We start from the raw sequence: 25,569 nt of genomic DNA on the forward strand, positions 1-25,569 counted from the left end.
AAACGGCTCAGCATCTCAAAGCACCTTCTTACATCACATCTCAAACACTCCAATGCCCTGCTGCATTCTAGCCAAAGGATCCCTGGTAGCAGCTCTCTGTACAGTACAACACAAAAACAGGACCGACTTGCCAAAGGGACATTAGTCTCCCTGTTAGAGGCAAGTTGCTATGCGGTGTTGCGAATGTGGCAAAATGGGACCGGTGATGCCAGCACACATGGCCTTGTCTTCTAACAACCTGACCAGATTATAAAGGGTGAGTCCAGTTTATTTTATTTTGTTGCACCAGGTGAAAGGTCAAGAAACCGGGACGAGTCTCAGATGCAACAGTGAGCCGGGTCACCAAAATGATCAAAGCTAAAAATATAAAAGTCACATATTGTGGTTAATGCAGACATGATTCCTCGTAAAAGATTTTGTTGCCAGAAAAAAGGGGAAAACCTCTTCTCATATTTTGGTACTGGCAAAGGAGGTCCCATGAAAGTTTCGATCTTCAATCCTTATTTGTTTAATAAAAAACATTTCATAAGAATTTGAATACTTGCAGAGTGGTTATGAACAAAGTGCAGTGACATTGAGCTGTAGTAGAGGTGGGGTTAAAAAAGGTAACACGTTGTTATTACATTCAGGTGGAATTCCGGCTTACACGGACACTAAGAAGGTAGCGATGGTGGATTATGGCGGGACTTCCCCATGCCCAGCGGTAGTCTTGTAACGACATGTTGTGACGTGTCAATCACTGGCTAAAGTAAGTTTTTTACCATCGCGACACAAGCGTCGAATCCTGCATGTGCGAATCACTTATTTCCGATTGGTATATGTCGCAGGCGGGATGATGGACGACGGTCAAGCATGAAAACAAAGAGGTAGACAAGGAATAGAAAAACGCCTGAGATCGACCAATGAAATGATATTGTGTACAGGCCTCTGGATGGTTTGTTACATTGCAGGATCGTGCGAGGTGGCGGCACCCTGGAGAGAATTTTATCCACCAGTGAACTAACAATGGTTGATCATAATGTGTCGCATGTGGGACTTGTTTGGCCATACTTCCCACCCGCTGCTGGCCTCTGCAACAAGGCCAAGGGCTTACATTTACTTTAACATTTTATCTACAAAATGACACCTTGCCATATTTACACTATGTTACCCGATTTGTATTTTTTGTATTTTTAGATTGTATCTTATAGCTACTTTATATTCAATATTCATTCAAAATTTTACATACTTTAGCCCCTTAGTGTTAGTTAGACTTTGTACCTTTAGTATAGTTTAGACTTGTATACCACTTATTTTAGATTTAGGTTTACTATATGTTGAATGTATACACCTTCCTGCCAAAGTAAATTCTTTGTCTGTGCGAACTTTCATGGCGAATAAAACCCCTTTCTGATTCTGATTCTGGTCAATGCGGGTTCGTAAAGTAGGTGGCCCACTAACCTGGTATTCCTCGGAAAATAAATACCCAGAGTCGGCCTCGCGCTTCTTATAATAATCCGGAAACCTGGAAAATGAGCAATCAACACGTTTGTTGTAATAAAAGCAACCGAAAAAAACGTTAAATGTTACTCATTAAGAATATCGAATATCTAATCTGTACAATACGCAAGACTTTTAGGGGGGCAATTAATTAAGTGTGGCGCCCCTGTGCACGTGCATGCGTTATGTAAAGACAGTATCGTTTTAATGTGCTCCATATCAGCACTGGACATTACAATTGTCACAATATATTGGCCTCTATTTATTATTGTACATTAGTATTAATTATATGCTTGGTTATGCAGGAAAGACTCGCCGAGTCTCAACTATTTCAGGAGGGTCCTGTTAAGGTGTTTGCAGCAGAGGAGTTAAGCGCTCTGCCCTTCCCAGGTAAAAACATTTGCGGTGTCATTTTTAACTCTGGACCATTATGCTGACAAATAATGGAATACTTTTTTTCAAATTATGTCACAGGATCTTTAATATTCACTTTGAAGAAAACGGATTGTATTTTATGCTAATATGCCCGCAGCATTAACCAGGATGGCTTGCTAGATTTTAACCGTAAACCTGTGCGAGCAACAAGCTGCGAACACACTACCGCTTGGTCACGCTACCACTCAGACACACTCAGACTTACTTGCTAAAAGGCACTGGATTTCTTTTCCTATAATCACACAGATGCAAGAACAACGTTCGCAAAATCAGCAAACAAGATCAACAAAATTCAGTATGCGACGACGCATCGATGCAACCATTAGCACGTTTTTAGTTCATGATCAGAGCTTAATTTCTCACTGAACATACTCTGGTACACTATCAAACTGGAGTGTCCAGATTACTCGTAGCGGACAGCCATAGTGAGAGGAATACTGAATGTGGCGTGCTGGGTGCAGCATATCTTCCAGGTAACCGCTCGTCTGAAGTAGGTGGCACGTAACTGGTAAGCCAAAACTTATTTTTCCACAATAGCTCATGGTGTAGCAGGCTGCTCCCCTTCGCGAGTATGGGAACCGTACTCTTTAGTCCTTTCGGTAAAGTCACGTCTACGTAAAAGTCACGCCTACGTGACTTTACTGAAAGAACCAAAGAGTATGGATTCCTGCAGTCACGAAAGCTTCAGATCAAGATTAGGTGTATGGGAACGTTTCTGTGTGCACACAAACCCACGGGCAGGGAGAAATACTACCTATTAAACTATTTTTTTTATTTTACCAAGTAAGGCTCACTGAACTATACAGCACTTTTTCAGAAGCGACGTGGCCACAAATGATCCCTCAACGAAGTGGCTTATCACGTGAAAATTTACAGAGGCCAAAATACTCATAAATGCATGTTTCTAAATGTGGAGGGAAAAACCGGAGGACCCAGAGAAAAATCCACGTGACCACGGGGAGAACAAGAAAAAAATCTAAATAAGCAGGCTTCAGGGTCGGAATCAATCCACCACCTCCTGTATACCAGGCCAGGTAGTTAACATCTCTCCACCATGGCAAGATGTCGACTCGAGAAAGCGTCTTACGCTTTACCCCTATTCCAGTGGCACATCCGAGTCGAGCCAGCATGAAACCGTCACGTTTAGGCTGGTTTTCCACTGACCATTTGCCAATCCGAGTCGGACCTAACCCTTGGCTTCACAAGAAATCCGCATTTAGCTCAAGGTCAAGTGCGATCAGAGGCGAGGTATTCATTATGCGTGACGTCAGTCAGTACAGCTCAACACAGCTTCACCACACCCCTTCCCAGCACAAACCGGAGCAGGGTGCAGAGGTTGCAAGCTCAGAGGTCACTAACACGGGTCACATGCTTGTGTGTGACGTCAACGGCAGTGGAATAAACAACCTGGTCCCTCCCGAGCTGCTCCGGGATGGCCCAGCACGTCGATGTGCCAATTGCAAATGGCGGTAATTGTGCCGTGCGTGTTTTGTCCGTGTCTGCGTTACCTCATTGAAGTTAGTTTATTTGTGGGAACTCTGTCGGGCTCCTTGTCTTTCCTAAGAAAATGCAGCAATGGACAACGATGTCAATGATGTTGTTTTAACCCTCGGATGCACCACGTCCATTGTGGCGTACTGCTATGATTCGTTGGCATTTCAACCACGGTGCACGCAGTTCTCTGCCCTCGGGTATCACACATTTAAGGGGGCATAAACCACACAAACTCCGGTCATCCTCGCAGCAGTGGCGGCTTTATGGTTGGCCATCGAACAAAGACGGTCACCGCATTTTTTCTTCTTCGTTCTTTCGGTAAAGTCACGTAGAATGGAAACAAAGTAATAAAAATAAAACATAATAAAAAAAGGTCACCGCATCGCGCTTTCAGATGCGCTTCTGGAACGCTCTTCCTTCCGATATTAGGAAGCCGCTTGAGCTGTGCACTTTTAAATCATCATCTAGATTGAAAACTCGTTGAATTAGAACTGCTTTCATGTTTAATGTGTTGCCCTTCCCCTTGCACCTCCGATTTAGCACGGCTGGCTATGTAGAGTGCCAAAAAAGTTCAACATACATACACGTGTGTGGCGGCCTAGCAGTGGACAATGTGACTACTATTGCAGGTGGCTGGAGGCATCTGTGTGTACTGTAATGGACATGATGAGAATGTTGCGAATAAATTACAGAAATATTGTTACAAAATCAACATGCGCGTGGAGTTCGTTGAACTCAAATCAAACTAAACCAAATGAAAGCAAAATTTTGTGATACTTTTAATAATCCATATGTGAGAGAGTTCAGCACAAAGGGCCTTAGCTATCATCGTTCTCCTACATCGTGGGTTACGAATCATCTATTATCAACAAAACGCAAATAGGCAATACACAATAGCATATCGGTACCTCTGCATAAACATTACAGTATTTCAGCCACACAAACTTCTGGGAGTACGTACATTTCAGCAGCATTGTATAAACACAAGCAAACTGATTGCATTATGCATTTCCAGAAGGCTTGTGTGGCTGGTCGGATGTGCAAAAGAAATGTAACGTTTTATGTGGAGGGACAGATATGGGATCGGGACATATTGTCCGCTCGTTAATTTTTGTTGCTTGTATCCTCCATGATGACGTGCATTGTGAGAGAATCACGCCTGACTAACAATTCAACATATTTAAGAATGACAATTAATAGACAAATAACATACCGTATATGCTACGAAAAGAAGAATTAGAATAACATTTAAAAAAACACACAGAAATCTCATCAATGGTCCTCTAAACTGTCTGAGACACCGTTCCGGTACCCAACCTGGCTGCTATTATGATTTCATTTTAAACATCGTGAGCCACCAACTGAATGCCGTGAGGAAAGTGTTTGCAATTAAAAAGCAGTACTTGTACACTATCGATCTGGGTGAGCGTACGGAATGTGAATTTTCTATCTATTCAAGTGCAGGGCCATTACCTTCGTCGATAAAACAGGAATCCACTGACAGCACAAGCAATCACTACAATCATTGCAGTCGTCAGGCAAGCAATCAGAATGACATTTGGGCCTGCAAAACACAGACCACATAACCATTTACAAAGCGGTTTAAAAAAAACAAACACTTTACATTCTACAGCAGTGTTTCTTCAACTTTTTTTTGGCCCGCAGACCACTGAGCTGATGCAAACGTTTCCAAGGGCTAGCCAGCCCCCCACCCTGGTGAGAAAATGCATTAACTTATCTCTAAATACTAGTAATACAAAATGATTCATATTACAGGAACATTAAAAAAATGTATGCAGCTAAAAGATTGTGTTTCTTAATGATTAGACGTTAGAGTTAGGTTAGTTTTAATTCGGGTAGTTTACCCAACTTCATTTTTTAATTAAACATAAGTAAAATATTAATATATCCAAAAGAAAAGGTATAAACATTGTCATTATTTCCGGATAAAACCTGCATTTGCGTCACAGCCCCGTGGACCACCTGGAGGACCGTCACGGACCACTTTTGAGAACCACCAACCAATCTACTGAAATGTTTTTTTTAATCTTTAAATGATATGAAATGTATGGATATGCGTACAGATTAGAAACATGGCCACTGGAAAACAGGATGGTACAAAAAGTGGCGATGAAATATCATCTTTGCTTGAAACACCATAAACTCACATGTTTTCACGTAAACGTTGACATCTGGCGAACATAAATTCTGGCAGCAGGCCTCTACTAACACATTGTACGTAGTGCTGTAGGCCAATGCACCGGTGGCATGGGAACTTTCGCTTGAGTTATAAACGCCTGCCCAATGAACCGATGAATCTTTTGATAAGACCACATTGAAGAATTCGACATTTCCTTCGGGTTGTACCCACTGTATATCGATGTGATTGTAATTCTTTACTTTTGGTGTGACTTTCCCCACTTGGTTTGGATCTGTTAACACATAGACATGGGATAAAAAAAAAATACTTTTAGGAGAGAAAATGGCAGGGTGGTTACTAATGCAGGGCCCTCTCTGACTGGAAAAGTTTAAAGTTCAAATCCTGGTCATGGCTAGACGCAGTCCATTGCCATATTTTCATGGCTGATGCAAACAAACAGCACTGTGTGATTGTGAACAGTGGTCGTCCTTACTCTTTGGTTCTATTCGGTAAAGTCACGTAGGTAAAAAATAAAACAACAAAAATCACGACGTTTCGGCCACAACACAAGTGGCCTTCTTCAGGTGAAGGAACAGAACTGTCGGGACGACAGCACTTCAATGACCGCTGCTAAGATTCGCAGCGTCTTTGAAGCTCGGTGGGAGGAGCAGGGCGCCTTGACAAAGGAGTTTACATATCAAAAATATCTGTGTTAAAGTGTTGAAGCAGCAGGGTGTTAAAGTCAGAAAATTAGCTGGGGGATTAGCATGTTTTTGTGTAGAGGGTGTGGAGGATGGGTCACTGTGTGTGTGCAATAGAAACGGAAAAAAATTAATATCGGCAAGAATGTGCTGTCAGGGGAGAGTAGAAAAAAGGGTTTAATAGAAAGTTCGGAAGGAATATGCTTGGTATACCATTACTTGAAATTGCTGTTAGAAATTACTTGACGTTTGGTATGATTTAAAACGTCTTTCCAATGGTTGCTTAATTTTTAATTTTTTCCGTTTCTATTGCACACACACAGTGACCCATCCTCTGCACCCTCTACACAACAAAAACATGCTAATCCCCCAGCTAATTTTCTGACTTTAACACCCTGCTGCTTCAACACTTTAACACAGATATTGTTGAGATGTAAACTCCCTTGTCAAGGCGCCCTGCTCCTCCCACCGAGCTTAAAAGACGCTGCGAATCTTAGCACCGGTCATTGAAGCGCTGTCGTCCTGACAGTTCTGTTCCTTCACCTGAAGAAGGCCACTTGTGTTGTGGCCGAAACGTCGTGATTTTTGTTGTTTTATTTTTTACCTACGTGACTTTACCGAATAGAATCAAAGATTATGGATCCTTGCAGTCACGAAAGCTTCAAATCTAGAAGTGGTCGTCCTATGGATAGACTGGCCCCCACTATAAGAACGTGGAATTTATACGACTGGGTTAGTGCCACCATTGGAGAAGCACCACTGAATCACAAAGGTCATGTGCAGCACCATGCCACAGCGTTGCATTTTCCAATGCACTCCTAACAAAGATCGTTTGTTTGGCTGGTATCAGGGCCAAACTAGTACTCAAGTAGTCGAAAAGTCCATTGAAAAGTTTTATTTTGCAATCCCCCAAAACCGTCAGGGAAGCTCTTTGTACAAGTTACAACCAGGATTATATTTCGATTTAAAGCTTTCGTGACTGCAGGGATTCATATTCTTGGTTCTACAGAAAGAACTAAAAGAACCAAGAAAGATAACAACGATTATGCTATATAATCTGTGGGCAAGGCCAAACGCGAACATCAATCGGCACAGGAAGACCGAGCTGTGAGACATCTGAATTTCAGATAAGCTCATAAACCCTAAAAATTCCCTCTTAGAGGGGTTATCTCAAGCTCCCTCTAGTGGGGCCCCCTTTCTCCAGCAGTGGCATAAGAATAGCAATTGCAGGGCTGCGACTTTACCTTAATTCTGTTGGCCTGCAATTCCAAATGGTTGTTACACTCATTCTTTTGTATATACACACACGTGAGTCACAAACAAATGTTATACTGGTAGGAACCTCCTGGTTACACCAGCCCACAGGGGATTATTGTGTCCGTCCGTCGTGCATCCAAAAATGGGAGGGGTGGGGCTGGGTGGAGAGGGGAGGGTGGGGAGGGGCTGGGTGGGGACGGAGGGCTGGGTGGGGAGGGGAGGGTGGGGAGGGGCTGGGTGGGGTGGGGAGGGTGGGGAGGGGCTGGGTGGGGAGGGGTTGGGTGGGTGGGGAGGGTGGAGCTGGGTGGGGAGGGTGGAGCTGGGTGGGGGGTGGTAGGGGTGGGGCTGGGTGGGGAGGGGCTGGTCACCCCGTGGTGCCCTTATAAAACTAAACGTTTAACCTACTCACGCCGGCTTGTGCCCGCCCTCACAGTCGGGCATATTTGCAAAATTTCACCACGCCGCCATTGACCCTGGCCATTGACCGAGCAACCCAACGTTCCTACTAGCTCCCTCCGCAGGAATGTGTTCATTAGAAACTACAGCATTGCCAATATTAATTACAGACATGTTGTTTTGCGTGGATATTAACGCGACAACTTATCTTATCCGCAACACTTACATGTGAGTTGTGGCCTTGACTCGAGAGTATTTCTACAAAATGAACTGGACGTGGTAACCGAGACATGGTATTTGGTGCATGGCTGCAAATTTTCGAAAGAGCACTCCGTTTGGTCAGGATTTAGATGTTTTATTGAATCTAGAGATGTGTTACCGTTGGTCAGTATCACGGTATAATTATCTACATTGCCATAAGCCTTGTCAAAGCTCACTGACAAGTTCTTATTGTGATGTGTATTGAGGTTCAAGTTTGTAACCAAGCTAGGATCTGAAAGAAAGAATACCGCACAAACAAGCGTGTTACAACCTTGACAGCAGTTGACTTGATTCGCACAAGAGAGCCTTGCTCTTCTGTCGTACGGTGTGTTATAGCAATACGCAAATCGTTTTTGGAAAAGCAAGTAAAGCTATAAATCAATGGGGTTTTTTTGCCATTCAACGGCATCGGTGATGAGCTGGCAAACTGCTTTGGTACCGCCGTTCTGTGCTCTCAATGGGCTGCAGAGGAGCACGACATAGTTTGTTCTGTTACACAGTCACAGGTGGAACTATCTTTTAGCCTCCGCACAGGGCAATAGCATCACAACTGTGGTGGTGCCTGCTCAGCAGCACGCTAGTAGAGGCTTCACCTTCCCCAGTCAGAACCTTGCAGATTCAAGTCTTGCACAGGGATTGAGAATACATTCGTATGAATGATTCTTCTTGTTTTCTTTACTTAAAAAAGGTGTGGTGACTTTTTCCGTGTGCAGACTTACCTGTGCACATTTCAGCATCCGCTTCAGTGCTGTTACAGTTTCCACTCACTGTGGTGACATGGACTTGGTAACGCCGGCCTGGGATCAGATCATTAAAGCTGTGCACAGTTGTGTCGTTTGATAGATTTACTGACTTATCCACAAATCCATTGGCTGTGTCCACCAGTTCAACTGTGTATTGAGTCACATCCCCAGTGGCGCTGAGGAAGTTTACTGTCAGGCTGGTGGTGCCCTCATTTTCAAGAGTCACACTTTGAACGGTTTCAGGAACTGCAACATAAAGACATGCACACGAGGAAAACAATGGCAGTGCCTGTTCAGCAGCACTTTACTAAAAGCTTCACCTCCCCAGTCAGAACGTTGCAGATTTTAAGTCTTGCACAGGGATCAGCCCATCGTTGATTGAGAATACATCGTAGGAATCATTCTTCTTGTTTTCTTTACTTTTAAAAAGAGTGTGATGACTTTTTTCGTGTGCAAACTTACCTGTGCACATTTCATCAGTCACTGGAGGGCTGGTACAGTTTCCACTCACTGTGGTGACATGGACTTGGTAACGCCGGCCCGGGATCAGACCATTAAAGATGTACACAGTTGTGTCGTTCAATAGATTTGTTGACTTGACCACAGATCTATTGGTTGTGTCCACCAGTTCAACTTTGTATTGAGTCACATCCCCAGTGGCGCTGGTGAAGTTCACTGTCAGGCTGTTGGTGGTGCCGTTGTTTTCAAGAGTCACACTTTGAACGGTTTTAGGAACTGCAACATAAAGACATGCACACGAGGTAAACAATGGCGGTGCCTGTTCAGCAGCACTTTACTAAAGGCTTCACCTTCCCCAGCCAGAACGTTGCAGATTTTAAGTCTGGCACAGGGATCAGCCCATCGTTGATTGAGAATACATTCGTAGGAATAATTCTTCTTGTTTTCTTTACTTTTAAAAAGAGTGTGATGACTTTTTTCGTGTGCAAACTTACCTGTGCACATTTCATCAGTCACTGGAGGGCTGGTACAGTTTCCACTCACTGTGGTGACATGGACTTGGTAACGCCGGCCCGGGATCAGACCATTAAAGATGTACACAGTTGTGTCGTTCAATAGATTTGTTGACTTGACCACAGATCTATTGGTTGTGTCCACCAGTTCAACTGGGTATTGAGTCACATCCCCAGTGGCGCTGGTGAAGTTCACTGTCAGGCTGTTGGTGGTGCCGATATTTTCAAGAGTCACACTTTGAACGGTTTCAGGAACTGCAACATAAAGACATGCACACGAGGTAAACAATGGCGGTGCCTGTTCAGCAGCACTTTACTAAAGGCTTCACCTTCCCCAGTCAGAACGTTGCAGATTTTAAGTCTTGCACAGGGATCAGCCCATCGTTGATTGAGAATACATTCGTAGGAATTCTTCTTCTTGTTTTCTTTACTTTTAAAAAGAGTGTGATGACTTTTTTGTGTGCAAACTTACCTGTGCACATTTCATCAGTCACTGGAGGGCTGGTACAGTTTCCACTCACTGTGGTGACATGGACTTGGTAACGCCGGCCCGGGATCAGACCATTAAAGATGTACACAGTTGTGTCGTTTGATAGATTATCTGACTTGACCACAGATCCATTGGCTGTGTCCACCAGTTCAACTGGGTATTGAGTCACATCCCCAGTGGCGCTGGTGAAGTTCACTGTAAGGCTGTTGGTGGTGCCGTTATTTTCAAGAGTAACACTTTGAACGGTTTCAGGAACTGCAACATAAAGACATGCACATGAGATAAACAATGATGTTGTTGACTTAAAGTTTTCGTGACTGCAGGAATTCATACTCTTTGGGTCTTTCAGTAAAGTCACGTAGAAAAAAGAAAATCACGACGTTTCGATCGCAATACAAGCAATCGTCTTCAGGTAAAAAAAATACAGCAGGCGAATATTGCTGAGGCAGAAGAAATATAGCGGGAGAACTGCTGCAGCAAGAGGTTATATAGGAACCCAAGGGTGGGTGGGGCCAGAGATGGAATTTGCATGTAAATGTAAGATCGGAGAGCCTGATATACATCGGCCATTGTATTGCTAGAGATTAGCGTGTCAATCTGTTAATGTTACCCCATGACTACGGTGCTGAAGAAGCCATTGTATTGCTAGAGATTAGAGATTAGCATGTCAAGGTGAGATGGCTCCCGCAGCAGCGGCTGTGTTAATGAGAAGATTGGCATGTCAGTGTTAGAGAATCGGGCACAACGCCACCTCGTGGGCAACAAAAGCTGCGGTGTTGGCCGCTGCACTGTGAGAGACCAGCATGTCAACGCAAAAGAACCACCGCAGCGTTGGCCGTGCCAGTGAGACATTCAGCCTATTAAACAACGAGAGCCACTGCCACATCGAGTAAAAGGAAACAGTGGCTATGTGAGTGAGACATTTAGCCTGTTAATGTAAAGACATTTAACAAGGTAATGTAACTCAGAGAGTCAGAAATAACTGCTTACATCAGCAGGTAGGATGGAAGCTTTACAGCCAGTTTTGACTATACTGTTAATAACGTCCTTCCAATGATTGCTCAATTTGTCCCCATCTTCTCGGTTGAAATTGTGTCTGTTTTTATATATCTGTATGGCTTCATGAACACATCTTTGTTGATAGCCGGTGGGTTTGCAGAGTACCTTCGTCTTGGAGAAATCAATTTCATGTGTGCCCACAGCGTTAAAACAATGATCAGCCACGGCCGAGGTATTGGTCCTACTGTGTTTCAGATCCGCTTGCTGTATTTTTTCAACTGAAGACGATTGCTTGTGTTGCAATCGAAACGTCGTGATTTTTTTATTATTTTTCTATCTACGTGACTTTACCAAAAGACCCAAAGAGAATGATGGTGCCTGTTCAGTGTCGCTTTGGTAGAGGACTAACCTTCCTCAGTCAGAATTCTGCACATCTAAATCTTGCTCAGGGATCAGCCCATCATCAAAAGAGAATACATTTATATAAATGATTCATCTTGTGTTCTTTACTTTTAAACAAGTGCAATGACTTATTTTGTATGCAGACTTACCTGTGCACATTTCATCAGTCACTGGAGGGCTGGTACAGTTTCCACTCACTGTGGTGACATGGACTTGGTAACGCCGGCCCGGGATCAGACCATTAAAGATGTACACAGTTGTGTCGTTCGATACATTTTCTGACATGACCACAGATTCATTGGTTGTGTCCACCAGTTCAACTGTGTATTGAGTCACATCCCCAGTGGCGCTGGTGAAGTTCACCGTCAGGCTGGTGGTGGTGCCCTCATTTTCAAGAGTAATACTTTGAACGGTTTCAGCAACTGCAACATAAAGACATGCACATGAGATAAACAATGGTGGTGCCTGTTCAGTGGCGCTTTAGTAGAGGACTAACCTTCCTCAGTCAGATTTCTGCACATCTAAATCGTGCTCAGGGATCAGTCTATCGTCGATAGAGAATGCATTTATATGAATGATTCATCTTGTGTTCTTTACTTTTCAAAAAGTGCAATGACTTATTTTGTATGCAGACTTACCTGTGCACATTTCAGCAGTCACTGGAAGGCTGGTACAGTCTCCACTTACTGTGGTGACATGGACTTTGTAACGCCGGCCCGGGATCAGACCATTAAAGGTGTACACAGTTGTGTTGTTTAATAGATTTGTTGACTTGACCACAGATCCATTGGTTGTGTCCACCAGTTCAACTGGGTATTGGGTCACATCCCCAGTGGCGCTGGTGAAGTTCACTATCAGGCTGTTGGTGGTGCCGTTATTTTCAAGAGTAACACTTTGAACGGTTTCAGGAACTGCAACATAAAGACATGCACACGAGGTAAACAATGGTGGTGGCTGTTCAGCAGCACTTTACTAGAGGCTTCACCTTCCCCAGTCAGAACGTTGCAGATTTTAAGTCTTGCATAGGGATCAGCCCATCGTTGATTGAGAATACATTCGTAGGAATGATTATTCTTGTTTTCTTTACTTTTAAAAAGAGTGTGATTACTTTTTTGTGTGCAAACTTACCTGTGCACATTTCATCAGTCACTGGAGGGCTGGTACAGTTTCCACTCACTGTGGTGACATGGACTTGGTAACGCTGGCCCGGGATCAGACCATTAAAGATGTGCACAGTTGTGTCGTTTGATAGATTTTCTGACTTGACCACAGATCCAATGGTTGTGTCCACCAGTTCAACTGTGTATTGAGTCACATCCCCAGTGGCGCTGGTGAAGTTCACTGTCAGGCTGTTGGTGGTGCCCTCATTTTCAAGAGTGACATTTTCAACAGTGTGAGGAACTGCAACATAAAACACACACGAGATAAACAATGGTGGTGGCTGTGAAGGGCCATCTTGTTGACAAAGGGGTGGATCAGTTGGTACAGTCCACCAGTCACAACAGGAAGGCTGCACATTTACAATTTATTTACAGTGTCCAATCAGCCAATTATCCATTCGGGGTCCATAAAACAAAGTACTATTTTGAGAGAAGCCAACAGTGGTTATCCTAATGAGACCATGGCTCCTACTATGGACCCATATAATTTACACCATTGACTTACGGCGGTCCATTCAAACGAGTGCTATCCCATAGCTCATTTGAGCAAACTATATGTAAAAAAATATCTTTTTTTATTTTACCAGGTTAAGCCCACTGAGCTTTTGACACTTTTGCAGAAACGACCTGGTCACAAATGATAGCTCAGCGAAATGGCTTATCACGTGGAAATTCATAGCAGCCAAATACTCTAAACACATCTTTCTAAATATGGAGGGGAAAACCGGAGAACCCGAAGGAAAATGCACGTGACCACGTGGAGATCTTGCAAACTCCAAATATACAAGCAACAGGGTCGGAATCAAATCCACGACCTCCTGCATATCAGGTGATGGAGATAACATCTCGCCACCACGGTGCCCCAAGCAGATACATCTTACATTTCTACCAAGATATTCTTCAAGATATTTTCTCAGTTTATGCTTGTGTGTGTGTACAGACTTTTCCGTGCACATATCATAAGCCTATTTAATAGATGTTACAGTGATTTATATGGGATGCAGGAAGCTTGAACTCAGGACCTGCCTTTTGGGCAGGTATATGAATCCTTAATTCATCCTTAAGCATAATGAATCCTTCATACAATTACCGTATATATACATTTTATAGGATGCTGTCATTAAGTCAACAAACACTATTAGATTGGGAACAGATGGCTTTATCTGCACCGTACCACACACACACACACCAGTAGATGAGTTATCTTCTACTAGAATGATGGTCAAGACCCCACTGACAGTCGTCATAGAGACACGGTAAAGCTTGCCAGGCGTGAGGCTCTCAATAAGGGCGTCGGTTTTGTTATTCGATACAATGTTGTTTATGACAGATGCAGTCATAGCATCAAACCAGGGGCGGAGCCATAGGGGGGGCTGGGGGGGCTTAGCTCCCCCTGAAATTTTGGGAAAGTCGGTAATCGGGATAACCGGATATCCGGCTGCTGCAAAATGCTGCAGGCTGCCACCTTGTGCTGCCCTGCAGGCTGCCACCTTGTGTGCTGCCCTGCAGGCTGCCACCTTGTGTGCTGCCCTGCAGGCTGCTTGAGCGGCAGCCTTTCGAACTTATCGAACTTTTTAGCCACATCAGCGGCTCCGACCTATTAATAAACTCCGCGTTCAAATCCAATAAAGTTTGTTTTATACATTTGTGGCGCCCATCGGAAAACATTAACACTGGATATCTCAGAATATTGAAGTCAGCCCCCCCAAAGTCAAAATCCTGGCTGCGCCCCTGCATCAAACAGATTAACGTTATAAAAGTCCACATCACCAATGGCCCTGAAGAAGTTCACACGCGGGGAGTTTGAGCTGCCTATATTGGCAACAGTCAATCGGGTAACTGGTGCTGGAACTATGAAACAACACAAAGCAAAACAAAACTGAAATGTATACATTACATTTGATAAACATATACGAGACAACATAAGCATGTTAACAACAACAACGCTGAAACTGTAAAGAAGTATAAGTGGGCTTGTGCGGAACGTCTCTAGAAGGGATGTTGGCTGGTGGTCGAGACCACTGACAGAGTGGCAGCCAAAGGGGTGAAACACAGCAAAAAGGTCAACCACTGAGGACATGGAGCAACAAGATCAACTCATGTGAACGAGATGAATTGTGACATCGCAAGAACATGAGGGATGGCGACAGCATGGATAGGCAATGTATGTTGAACTTCTTTTGCACCGTACGTAGCAAACCGTGCTAATCGGAGGTGCAGAGAAAGGGCAACAAACTAAACACAAAAATCATTTCTAAAGAAATTGGCATTCAATTTTGATTTAAAAATGTATAGTTCCAGTGGCTTCCTAATAGCGTTCCAGACGGCCGCAGAAGCACATCTGAAAACTCGCGATGCAGTGACCGTCTTTGTTTGATGGATAGCCAAAAGTCGCTTTGGGTATGACTGCAGGTTTATTTGATGGTTCATGCTCCTCGTTGAGATCAGAAAGGTGTTGTGGTTTATTTGTGGCAAGCACTTTGTGTGTAAATGAGTGCGACCTTATAGCTTATTAATTCGGCAACTTGAAGCCAATTGCAGCGAAGCGAGCACTGGACGGACACGGTCAGATCTTGCAATATCCATCACGACACGTGCCACATTAATTTTGTACACTCTGCATGGTTCATGATGATGCGATGACAACATGGGTATGGATCCTGGCAGCGTACCTGTGCACATTTCTTTTCCCGCACCAGTGCTGTTCAGGTCTCCACTGACAGTTGTGACTTCTGCTCGATACAGCCTGCCCGCAGTGAGGCCCCTGAAGGTTTTCTCCGTTGTGGAATTTTGGAGACTGTCCGCCTGGACTACAGAGCCACTCTGTCCGTCCACGAGATCAACTGCATATGAATCCACATCTCCGATGGCCGACTGGAAGCTCAGGTGGAGGCTGTTTGTGGAGCCATTATTGTCCAATGTTACATTTGAAACAGGAGCAGGAACTGCAAAACACGAACGAGTGCAACGTACGGAGGTGGTATGTTACAAGACAACGTTCATACACTGTAAACTCATGTATTTGTTTGGTGTGTACGCGTGTTGTTTCGTTTTGCATACATGTAACTAATATGCAAAATTTGAACCGGTTTAAACCAGTTTTTAGTAATCGGTTAGCCGGAAATCCAATTTCCGAGACAGCAACAGGTTCAGTCGGTTATGGGTTAACTTGACCCTCCCTTACCAAGGTGGACTCCCCTGATTTTCAGTATGCGAGACACATCCCCGATAACCGTAAAGGCTCGAACCCCTCCAATGAGACCGTCTTTCGAGAGGTGTGACCGGCATCTGGCGGCGATATCTGTCGAATCTTGCCGCTGTGCCTGTCCTTCACAGGTCACTGCTGTCACACTCAGAAGGGTGTCTTGAGTATGATCACTTTTCTTTTTGTTTCCCCCACTGGAAGGGAAGGGGTGGTTGGGGCGGGGAAAAGAAACGCCTGTGGATTCAGGCGTCTCCGGGAGCTGCCCAGAGCAGAGTACGTCTGTCAATTCTCCTCCGCTGAACCCCCAAACGAATGCGCCGTTTGTAATAATGTATCGACCATGGGAATACCAATCACGAGATTCCCAGAAAAAAAATCCCATGTATTGTGTTAACTGGAAAGGAGATGGATTATGAAAAATTTCTATAATATTTTTTTGAGTTAGATCGTGTAAATATAAATGTGCCGTGAAACCCGCCACCATCCGACACAGCCAATTATTAAGGTTTGTGACGTAAACAAAACATGACAATCCATTCCTAGTTCAGCACACCAGTGTGTTGGAGAGTAAACCCACAAAATGTACAAATTGATGAAAAATCAACTTTGCTCATTTTTTATTCCATTCTCCTGCCACTCCCCTCCTCCTCCATGTGAAAAACTTGTCACACAACAAATGTCAAGTTTTATAGACCAAGGAAAATAAAAAAATACCTATTCATAATAAAGGTTTTTGGGTTAGATCGCGTTTATTTATAAATGTGTCGTAACCCTCCGACACCCGACACGGCCAATCAGCAAAAAAAAGTGTCACGTTGACAAAAGACAAATAATTCACTACTTTAGCCCACCGGTGTGTTGAAGAGTGAATCCACATTTACAGTTTGAGTACGACGTTTCGCTGGTAAATACATCCAGCATCATCGGGCAATTCGCCAGAAGCATCATCGGGCAATTCGCCAGAAGCATCATCGGGCAATTCGCCATTCTGGCGAATTGCCCGATGATGCTGGATGTATTTACCAGTGAAACGTCATACTCAAACTGTAAATGTGGATTCACTCTTCAACACACCGGTGGGCTAAAGTAGTGAATTATTTGTCTTTTGTCAACGTGACACTTTTTTTGCTGATTGGCCGTGTCGGGTGGTGGAGGGTTACGACACATTTATAAATAAACGCGATCTAACCCAAAAACCTTTATTATGAATAATATTGGTCGCGAAAGCCTACGTGTTAAAAAAATACCTCTCAATGTAAAGAAGTTTGTCGCGCGGTTAGTTTAGAACAGAGTTTAAACAAACCGACACAAACCTTCACATTAGCATGATTGGCTATGTACGGTGTTAAAGAAGTTCAACATACATTACAAAGCTATTTTTTTTTATTTCAACAGGTAAGGCCCACTGAGCTACATTATATAGCGTTTTTTCAGAAGCAGCTTTGGCCACAAATGATAGCTCAACAAAGTGACTTATCACGTGGAAATTTATATCAGCCAAAATACTTTAAACGCACACTTCTAAATGTGGAGAAAAAAATCCACGTGACCATGGGGAGAGAGACAGCGCAAACTCCAAATATACAGCAGGCGTTAGGGTCGAGATCGAAAACACGACCTCCTGCATACCAGGTGAGGTAGTTAACATCTCGCCAACCGTGGCACCCCATGTACATACATACACCATGCTAAAACTAACATCTTACTTGTCCGTGTAATGCTGTTCCACCTGACGCCTGAGTCCCGCCAGATGATGAGTGTGTAGATGGCTCCGGGGATGAGGTTGGTCAAGTTCGCTAGGTAGAAATCACTCGACGTGATGCAAGTGCTCGGTACAGTTCTCACACGGGAGCCAGTCGCTGCACTAGGAGAGTTGGTGACATAGGTGACGTTGTAGTTGCTCTCATCGCACGCGGCTCTGTCTCTCCACGTCAATTCCACAGTCGTCTCACTCGCAGTAACATTAACATCCAGGGGGGGCTCAGGTGTGGTGGTGGCGATGGTGGTGGTGGTGACTGGTGCGTTAGTAGTAGTCTGTCCGAACCCGTCCTGTGTGGAAACGATCAAAAGCGAAATTAAATATTTAGCAAAAGAAATCATCACAAGCACGGTCTTAGGCACATTGCAGATGTACAATGTGGTTCAAGATGTCTCGAGATTCCTCGAGATTCCAAAATGAATTGACCCCTTCAATGTTTGTCTCCCTTTGCATATTCATTTGTGTTTTAAATAAATCTTACTCATAAAAAAAATGTGGAGAATTAAATTGGGGTCACAAGACATCTGGACCAAACTGTGTACGGTGTGGTTCATATGGGTGGCACCAATGTCCTTTACACAATGTACATCCAATATTTGCACGTTAAAACATTTGTCAAGACGAGGTCACCGGCAATGTCATTGACATCATTAATCATATCATGAATGCCATCAGCGTTTAATTTTGTATTTGCTTGGTTGATCACATTTTTTCAAGCACAACCCGTCTGTGAAACTCGCCAGCCCTCCGCGGCCACTGGCCGCCTCCTTTTCCCAGCCATTTCGCTGAAGTTCGGCCCGGATCTCTCGTGAGGCCAAACCACCGGCCGAGATTCCGTGAAGCGTGCACGATATGGGGGGGGGGGGGGGGGGGCTTGACTTTGATAGAGTCACAAAGGGACACCGGCCAAGGAAAGCCCAATATTGAAACTACTTAAATGGCTGATGGATGTCCATGGGTGTCATGGGTGTTGATGGCGTGCGCCGGTTGGGTCGGATCTCCCGGCCGTGGCAGTTGAAGCAATGGGGGGCACGCGTGGCTTAAGTGTCTGTCCACCCAGCAGTACGCAGTCCACACTGTACCGGAGTTACGTTGCAGTTCGTCGATCGGTAGTGTTCCGTGTGGTGGAGTGAAGTGTTAGTCCAGTGATGTCATCCAAATATACGGGGGCGCCCCCGCGGTGGCGAGATGTTAACTCCCTCGCCTGGTTTACAGGTGGTTGTGGCTTCGATCCCGACCCTGGCGCCTGCTGTATATTTGGAGTTTGTGGTGTCTCTCTCTCCCCACCCCGTGGTCGCGTGGATTTTTCTCCGGCTCCTCCGGTTTATTCCCTCCACATTTAGAATCAACATCACCGCGCGTTTAAGAGTTTTTGGGGGGCTATAATAGAGGTTTTCGCGTTAGATCACGAAAGTATATAAATGTGTCGTTAAAACACACGACCACCCGACACAGCCAACTAGTAAGGGTTGTCACGTAAACAGAACGTGGCCAATTCGTCACTAGTACAGCACACCGGTGTGTTGGAGAGCCAAGCCAGAACATTTACAATCTGAGTACGACGTTTCGCCAGTAATTACATTTAGTTACTGGCGAAACGTTCTGTAACAACCCTTACTAGTTGGCTGTGTCGGGTGGTGGCGGGTTTTAACGACACATTTATAGATTTACGCGATCTAACCCAAAACCTCTATTATGGACGATATTGGTCGCGAAAGCCTACGTGTTAAACTATTTGGGGGCTGCTATACATTTCCACACGACAATACACTTTGTAGAGCTATCATTTGTGGCCAGATCGCTTCTAAAAAAGAGCTACTGTATATAGCTCAGTGGGCCTTAATTGGCAAAATAAAAATTTGTTTTTTTTAATTTCTGTCAAGACATCTTGGCCGGTGTGGAATATTGGAGGCCCTTTTGCTAGCAGTGGCTTGAGAAAGTAGTGTGATGTCGACAAACGCTTAATCCAACCGATCGGGTTTCGAGTTAATTTTGTCTAAGCAGGTGAGAACTCAAGTAATCAGGGATAAGTCTTATTTGCAAATTCCCCGAACTGAACGTGTGAATCAATCGTGGACACCGCACTGCCTCCACATTTTAATTAGAGAGACAGCGCAGAGGTCCGGAGTAGGCACCAGAATGCAAATATTGTTTTGAACATTTACCAGGAAATGAGCGTCAATGTGTAACCAGTGTCGACGGGGCTTCTTTCCTAAGAACAACCATTCTGTACATAACGATGAACTCAAATTAGCAAACGGGGCTCGAATAAAAAAAAAAACCGGCCTTGAGCCAATGATGGAAGTTCCTCATTTCTGTGGCAGAGCTGAGTCTGGCTGTGCATATGTATGTTCAGCGTGGTCCAGATGTCTTGCGACCCGACAATTAATTGACCCCGAACATATATTTTTTTTTCCCCTTTGCATATTCGTTTCTGTTTTAATAAACTTTACTTTAAAAAATAGAAGTTTTAGAGAATTAAATGGGGTTCACAAGACATCTGGACCACCTTGTATGTCGAACTTCTTTCGCACCGTACGTATCCAACCGTGACAACAAACTGGCTGTAATGTGTTGTCAATTATTCGGCATGTCCGACGTTTTGCCCCACGTGTTGCGAATGTAATTCAGTTCCTGAGTGCTCGATGGAATAATATTTGTTGCTACGTTTGATTATTCCTATATATGTGTTGATTTTCAAAAACATTTAATACATTTATATTTTATGCAACACTGCACCTTTGAACGCGCGTCTCACTTTGACTTTAAGTCGTTATTTAGGACACGACACTCGCTCACAGCTTGCGATATTCTTGTTTTAGATCGTGTTTAGTGAGTCATTGGTTTTGGAGTGACAGTGTTATGATTTGAAAATAACATTTCAGACAACTTTTAAGATTATTATTACTACCTTTTTTAACCGAGGACAGCCTGAGTCTCAATAATTTTTCAGAATGGGATGTAAAGTTACTGATGTGTGTCATTCCATCTGAGTTATTTGCAGGTACATTTTCAGCATTGGGATGATTGGCTAATGCCAGTTACACTGTATGCGGTTATTTTTTAGCGACGATTGGAAAACGGACAACCCCAAAGAAACCCATTCAGAACAGGGGGAGTAAATACACACTCCACTCAGGCACTCACGTCAGGAATCGAACTCAGGGCCATCTTGCTGTGAGGCGTGTTACCAACTGAGCCACCTTTACGCCTAAAGTTGTGGGTAATCATTAATCTAACCAGGAAGTGTTTTTTCGTTACTTGAGCACAATGTCAATTAGGTCTGCAATTAAGATTAAACAATGTATTAATCTTTCTTGATAAGGGAGACATGCTCGTAAAATGCCGTGTGCCCAGGGTTCTAGGATAAAAACGACTCTTTCACCCGGGCTGGGACGGTTGGTGATGATGCAGCAACGCGCTAATGCATAATCATTGACGTCTTCCATAAAGAAGACATCTGCTTTTCTGACTTTCTCAAACAGATCAATCACCTTCACAATTACAACCCTGTATGTATTTAAATGTTGTGACGTCGCCTCATTTCTAGAACTGCCAAATGATGGTGCAGTCAGTTTCGTGTACATGCGTCACACCACTGTCCAACGCGTTTGACGTGCATTCATGCACTACAGACGTGCAGCCCTTTCAATCCTCTGCTGGACGAGGGCCTCCCTCCAGTGCCACGTGGCTCGTAGAGGTTGTGAGAAGTTTAAATCCGAAACTCATCCCTCGTCGATCGGTACCAGGCTCTGAGCCAGTCGTCTGCTCTCGGATCAATCCCCTTGCCGTGTCGGGGTTCTTAGGGATTATTTGACCATTTTTCACCACGCAGGTCCGGTAGAGGTGGTTAAGGTGGGGGAGCCTCGATGTGGAATCATAGAATCACAGTTATAATACTGTGTTTTGCTTCGCTACCTGGACTCAATGACCAGTTCAAAGTCGCCTCACTTTATTGTGGTTTGGGTGCCCAGTTTCAAAGGTTAAATATTATGAAGATATGCCTGGGGAATTCCGCAGTTTACAACAGTATGAACAATTAATCCTTCTTTGCACAAAGTGGTACTAATTTTACCCACCCTGCAGAGATAACAGCCCCAGTCGATCTCTGGCCACGGTTGGAACTTATAACCCTTTGCTCGTGGGTCAAATGCTCTGCTACACTGTCACAGTATCAGACCATTGGCCCGTTGTGTAACACACCTTAAGTGAAATATACCGCGATTTGCAATGGCTTAAAAATAGGAGCACGGGGTTGCACTTAGGTTGTTTGTAAAGCTGACCCCAGGGCTTCATTTGAAGTGGGTCTGTCTGGATCAAGCACCCGCGAAATATTTTCCGCGCCCGGCACACCACACCCAGTATACCACTCGTTATGGTTGTGCGGCTGCTTATCATGTGCCACTGACCTGACATAATCCAGTCTACCAGCGACCCGGAAAATATTCAGTAAGGAAATAACGCCCTGAACCAGGCCTTACATGAAATAATGTACAAACTTATTTTTATTTTAATTGCTTAGGCCTTTAAAACTTTGCCATCTGGTAAGCCTAACTCTGGTTTCACGCGTAATTAAATACTAAATATCTGCAGTGAGAAGTGCATTTATGCTGTAAATAGCTCATGCAGAATAACAATTTGTTAAGAGTTCAAGGTGCGGCCCTGCAATTGCTTTACTGCTGACGGAAGGGCTTCTACTAGAGCAAACTCGAGACGGAATTTCACCTAGTCTTTCATGTTGACCAGACGTGTTGGAAGAAGCGGGTGTGTACCAGTGACGTGCGGTGAAGTCAATGGCTGGGGAGGCACTGGCTAGTGTCAGAGCCAGATTCACACACGTGGTCTCACGGATGGGGGCGTGGCCTCACTGAGGGGGGCGTGTTAGACACGTCCCCCTCAGTGAGGCAGATGTGATAGCTGCCTCCCCTGGTGCTTTTTCATTGCAGTTTCATGACGAGACCAGCGAGCCTAAATATCTTTATACACATACGTGAAATAAGTTACGTGGAGTATGGAAGGCGAGGACATTAAATGAAGGGGTCTACAAACATTACATTGGTGACATACTGAGATAGTAGCAGGCACGCGCTTATTGCCCGCGCTCCATCCAGTTACTGAGGCGTTGCGCAATCAGAGGGGAGGCTTAACTCGTCGCTGCCTCACCTCTCGTCTCTTCCTGTATTTGCAGCGGAGCTCCGCAAATTTGGCGATTTTGACTCTAAAAATTATTGGAATCGTACAGAAATGACATTTATAACACAGATCAGTGGAAAAAATCTTAATATTTATTTTATTTGATTATTATTTTTTTTTACTTTTCGTAACAGCTATTTTCCCCTGACCGCACGTCCCTGGTGTGTACCCACACTTTACCCCACCACACGTGACCTGCCGATCGACTAACCAATCATACCGCAGTGTCGGTGGATGGAGACAAGGGATTGGGATTTAAGAAACTTGCACGCTTGCTGCAAGTTCCAGTGTGCTAACCATTACACCACCATGCCCTGTACTGAAACTTGTACTTGATTCGTCTTCGACGTGATGTCTTCCTTTTTTCAAGTTCAAATAACCATGCTCATTTTTTTTTGCAATGTATCAACTCGTATGTATTACACCTTCACCGGTGCTATTTGTTGCTGGCCACTTAACGTTTGCGGCCTTTAGGGCCTGTGCTCGACAACTGTCATTAAAAAAAAGAAAATCCCTTTGCTTTAAATTAAGTCACTTTATAAATACTTTTCATTTCCCTCAGGGGTATGTTTAATCACCAATATCAACACATAGATACACTATACTGTATGTGATGTTTCTTTAAAATGTCGCAGTTTTCTCAGGGCCTCATATTGTAAAATGTAACCAACTACAAGTCAATCTCTCTCTCTCCCTGAAAACAGGCCATTGTCTAAAACGTCGACCTGCTGTATATTTTTCCGTTTCAAGGCATCCAGTGTTCATGACAAACGTGGCGTGTTTTTAGAGTCGGGCCTTGTAAGTCAACCGTCTAAACCTAGTGACTTGAGGTGCCGTGGTGGCAAGAGGTTAACTACCTCGCTTGTTATACAGGAGGTCGTGGGTTTGATCCCGATCCCGACCCTGACGCCTGTATATTTGGGGGATCACACACAACGACGACCGGCGTGGTGAAGTATGGTCAAACAGCCGCCAAGCCACCGCAACCAACACGGCATGGGGACGGGGGCTTCATCCAGCGGTGGATTTTCAACGAGCTGTTAATGTTTGTTTTTAACGCAGCCGAAGGTAGCAATCCCCCTGTAAAACATTCGTTCTTGGCGCTGGACCTCAGTCTTCGTTGCGCAAAGCACAATCGGTGGACGGCCCTAAACCCGTCTTCGACTTTGCCCCCTGGGTGCGTTCGTGAGCTCGACTCGCAGCGTCCTGCTGATTGTGAGTGACTCAGGGCACAACGATGCCCTTTGCATATCCAGAAGAGTATATTGCATCGCCGCGTCGATGAAAATTCCGAATGTAACGCTCACGACAATCGCATGTCGAGACGGTCGCGCGTGCGCGCGTGCGGATGAATTCGTATTTTTCGTTGAGTTTCATTGGCATTTTAACGGATGTCACGTTTTGACGTCACCCGAGCAGCCTGCCAGAGGCGCTTTCAGTTCCATCGAATCGCAGGGATGCGAATCGTACCGCGCGGCACTTTTACCGCAGCATTTTCTCAGGGTAGAAACGAAAAGTTGTGCTGACGAATATCAGGATCTTACCTCCCCCCCCCCCCAACACACACCGCTCTCGTGGGTACAGATGGGAGGGGAACTTACTCTTTCAGATCACACATCAAGAACAGGCGCGTTGACATCAAGTACTCTAGCCACTCGGTTCACTACCGCGCCCGGTTACTCTTAGTTTGCTGAGATATAACGTGTCGTCGCCCTGACAACCGGCAGTCACGGCTACCATAGTTTGCTGAGAGATAACGTGTCGTCGCCCTGACGACCGGTAGTCACGGCTACCATAGTTTTCTGAGAGATAACGTGTCGTCGCCCTGACAACCGGCAGTCACGGTTGTCATAGTTTGCTGAGAGATAACGTGTCGTCGCCCTGACGACCGGCAGTCACGGTTGTCATAGTTCGCTCGGAGATAACGTGTCGTCGCCCTGACAACCGGTAGTCACGGCTACCATAGTTTGCTCAGAGATAACGTGTCGTCGCCCTGACGACCGGTAGTCACGGCTACCATAGTTTTCTGAGAGATAACGTGTCGTCGCCCTGACGACCGGCAGTCACGGTTACCATAGTTTGCTCAGAGATAACGTGTCGTCGCCCTGACAACCGGCAGTCACGGTTGTCATAGTTTGCTGAGAGATAACGTGTCGTCGCCCTGACGACCGGTAGTCACGGTTGCCATAGTTCGCTCGGAGATAACGTGTCGTCGCCCTGACAACCGGTAGTCACGGCTACCATAGTTTGCTGGAGATAACGTGTCGTCGCCCTGACAACCGGTAGTCACGGCTACCATAGTTTGCTGGAGATAACGTGTCGTCGCCCTGACAAACCGGCAGTCACGGTTGTCATAGTTCGCTCATAGATAACGTGTCGTCGCCCTGACGACCGGCAGTCACGGTTGTCATAGTTCGCTCATAGATAACGTGTCGTCGCCCTGACAACCGGTAGTCACGGTTACCATAGTTTGCTCAGAGATAA

The 25,569-nt window shown here is 44.8% G+C and overlaps 1 protein-coding gene across 1 annotated transcript in view; it reads right to left on the minus strand.

The window, feature by feature from the left end:
• The window catches only part of LOC116958360 (receptor-type tyrosine-protein phosphatase beta-like), a 43,929-nt gene that overhangs the window by 12,745 nt on the left and 5,615 nt on the right, over window positions 1-25,569 (minus strand). The window contains exons 2-16 of the mRNA XM_032980921.2: window positions 17,840-18,182; window positions 15,601-15,873; window positions 12,897-13,169; window positions 12,407-12,679; window positions 11,918-12,190; window positions 10,350-10,622; window positions 9,860-10,132; window positions 9,369-9,641; window positions 8,883-9,152; window positions 8,129-8,395; window positions 5,577-5,840; window positions 4,882-4,972; window positions 3,423-3,473; window positions 2,120-2,146; window positions 1,441-1,504 (exon numbers count right to left, since the gene is read on the minus strand). Of these exons, the coding sequence (XP_032836812.1) occupies window positions 1,441-1,504; window positions 2,120-2,146; window positions 3,423-3,473; window positions 4,882-4,972; window positions 5,577-5,840; window positions 8,129-8,395; window positions 8,883-9,152; window positions 9,369-9,641; window positions 9,860-10,132; window positions 10,350-10,622; window positions 11,918-12,190; window positions 12,407-12,679; window positions 12,897-13,169; window positions 15,601-15,873; window positions 17,840-18,182 (3,288 nt within the window). The remainder of the gene's footprint in view (window positions 1-1,440; window positions 1,505-2,119; window positions 2,147-3,422; window positions 3,474-4,881; window positions 4,973-5,576; window positions 5,841-8,128; window positions 8,396-8,882; window positions 9,153-9,368; window positions 9,642-9,859; window positions 10,133-10,349; window positions 10,623-11,917; window positions 12,191-12,406; window positions 12,680-12,896; window positions 13,170-15,600; window positions 15,874-17,839; window positions 18,183-25,569) is intronic.

Source organism: Petromyzon marinus, chromosome 3, assembly GCF_048934315.1.
Source record: "Petromyzon marinus isolate PM22_M1 ecotype Great Lakes invasive population chromosome 3, UKy_Petmar_22M1.pri1.0, whole genome shotgun sequence".
In the NCBI taxonomy this organism is placed as follows: domain Eukaryota; kingdom Metazoa; phylum Chordata; class Hyperoartia; order Petromyzontiformes; family Petromyzontidae; genus Petromyzon; species Petromyzon marinus.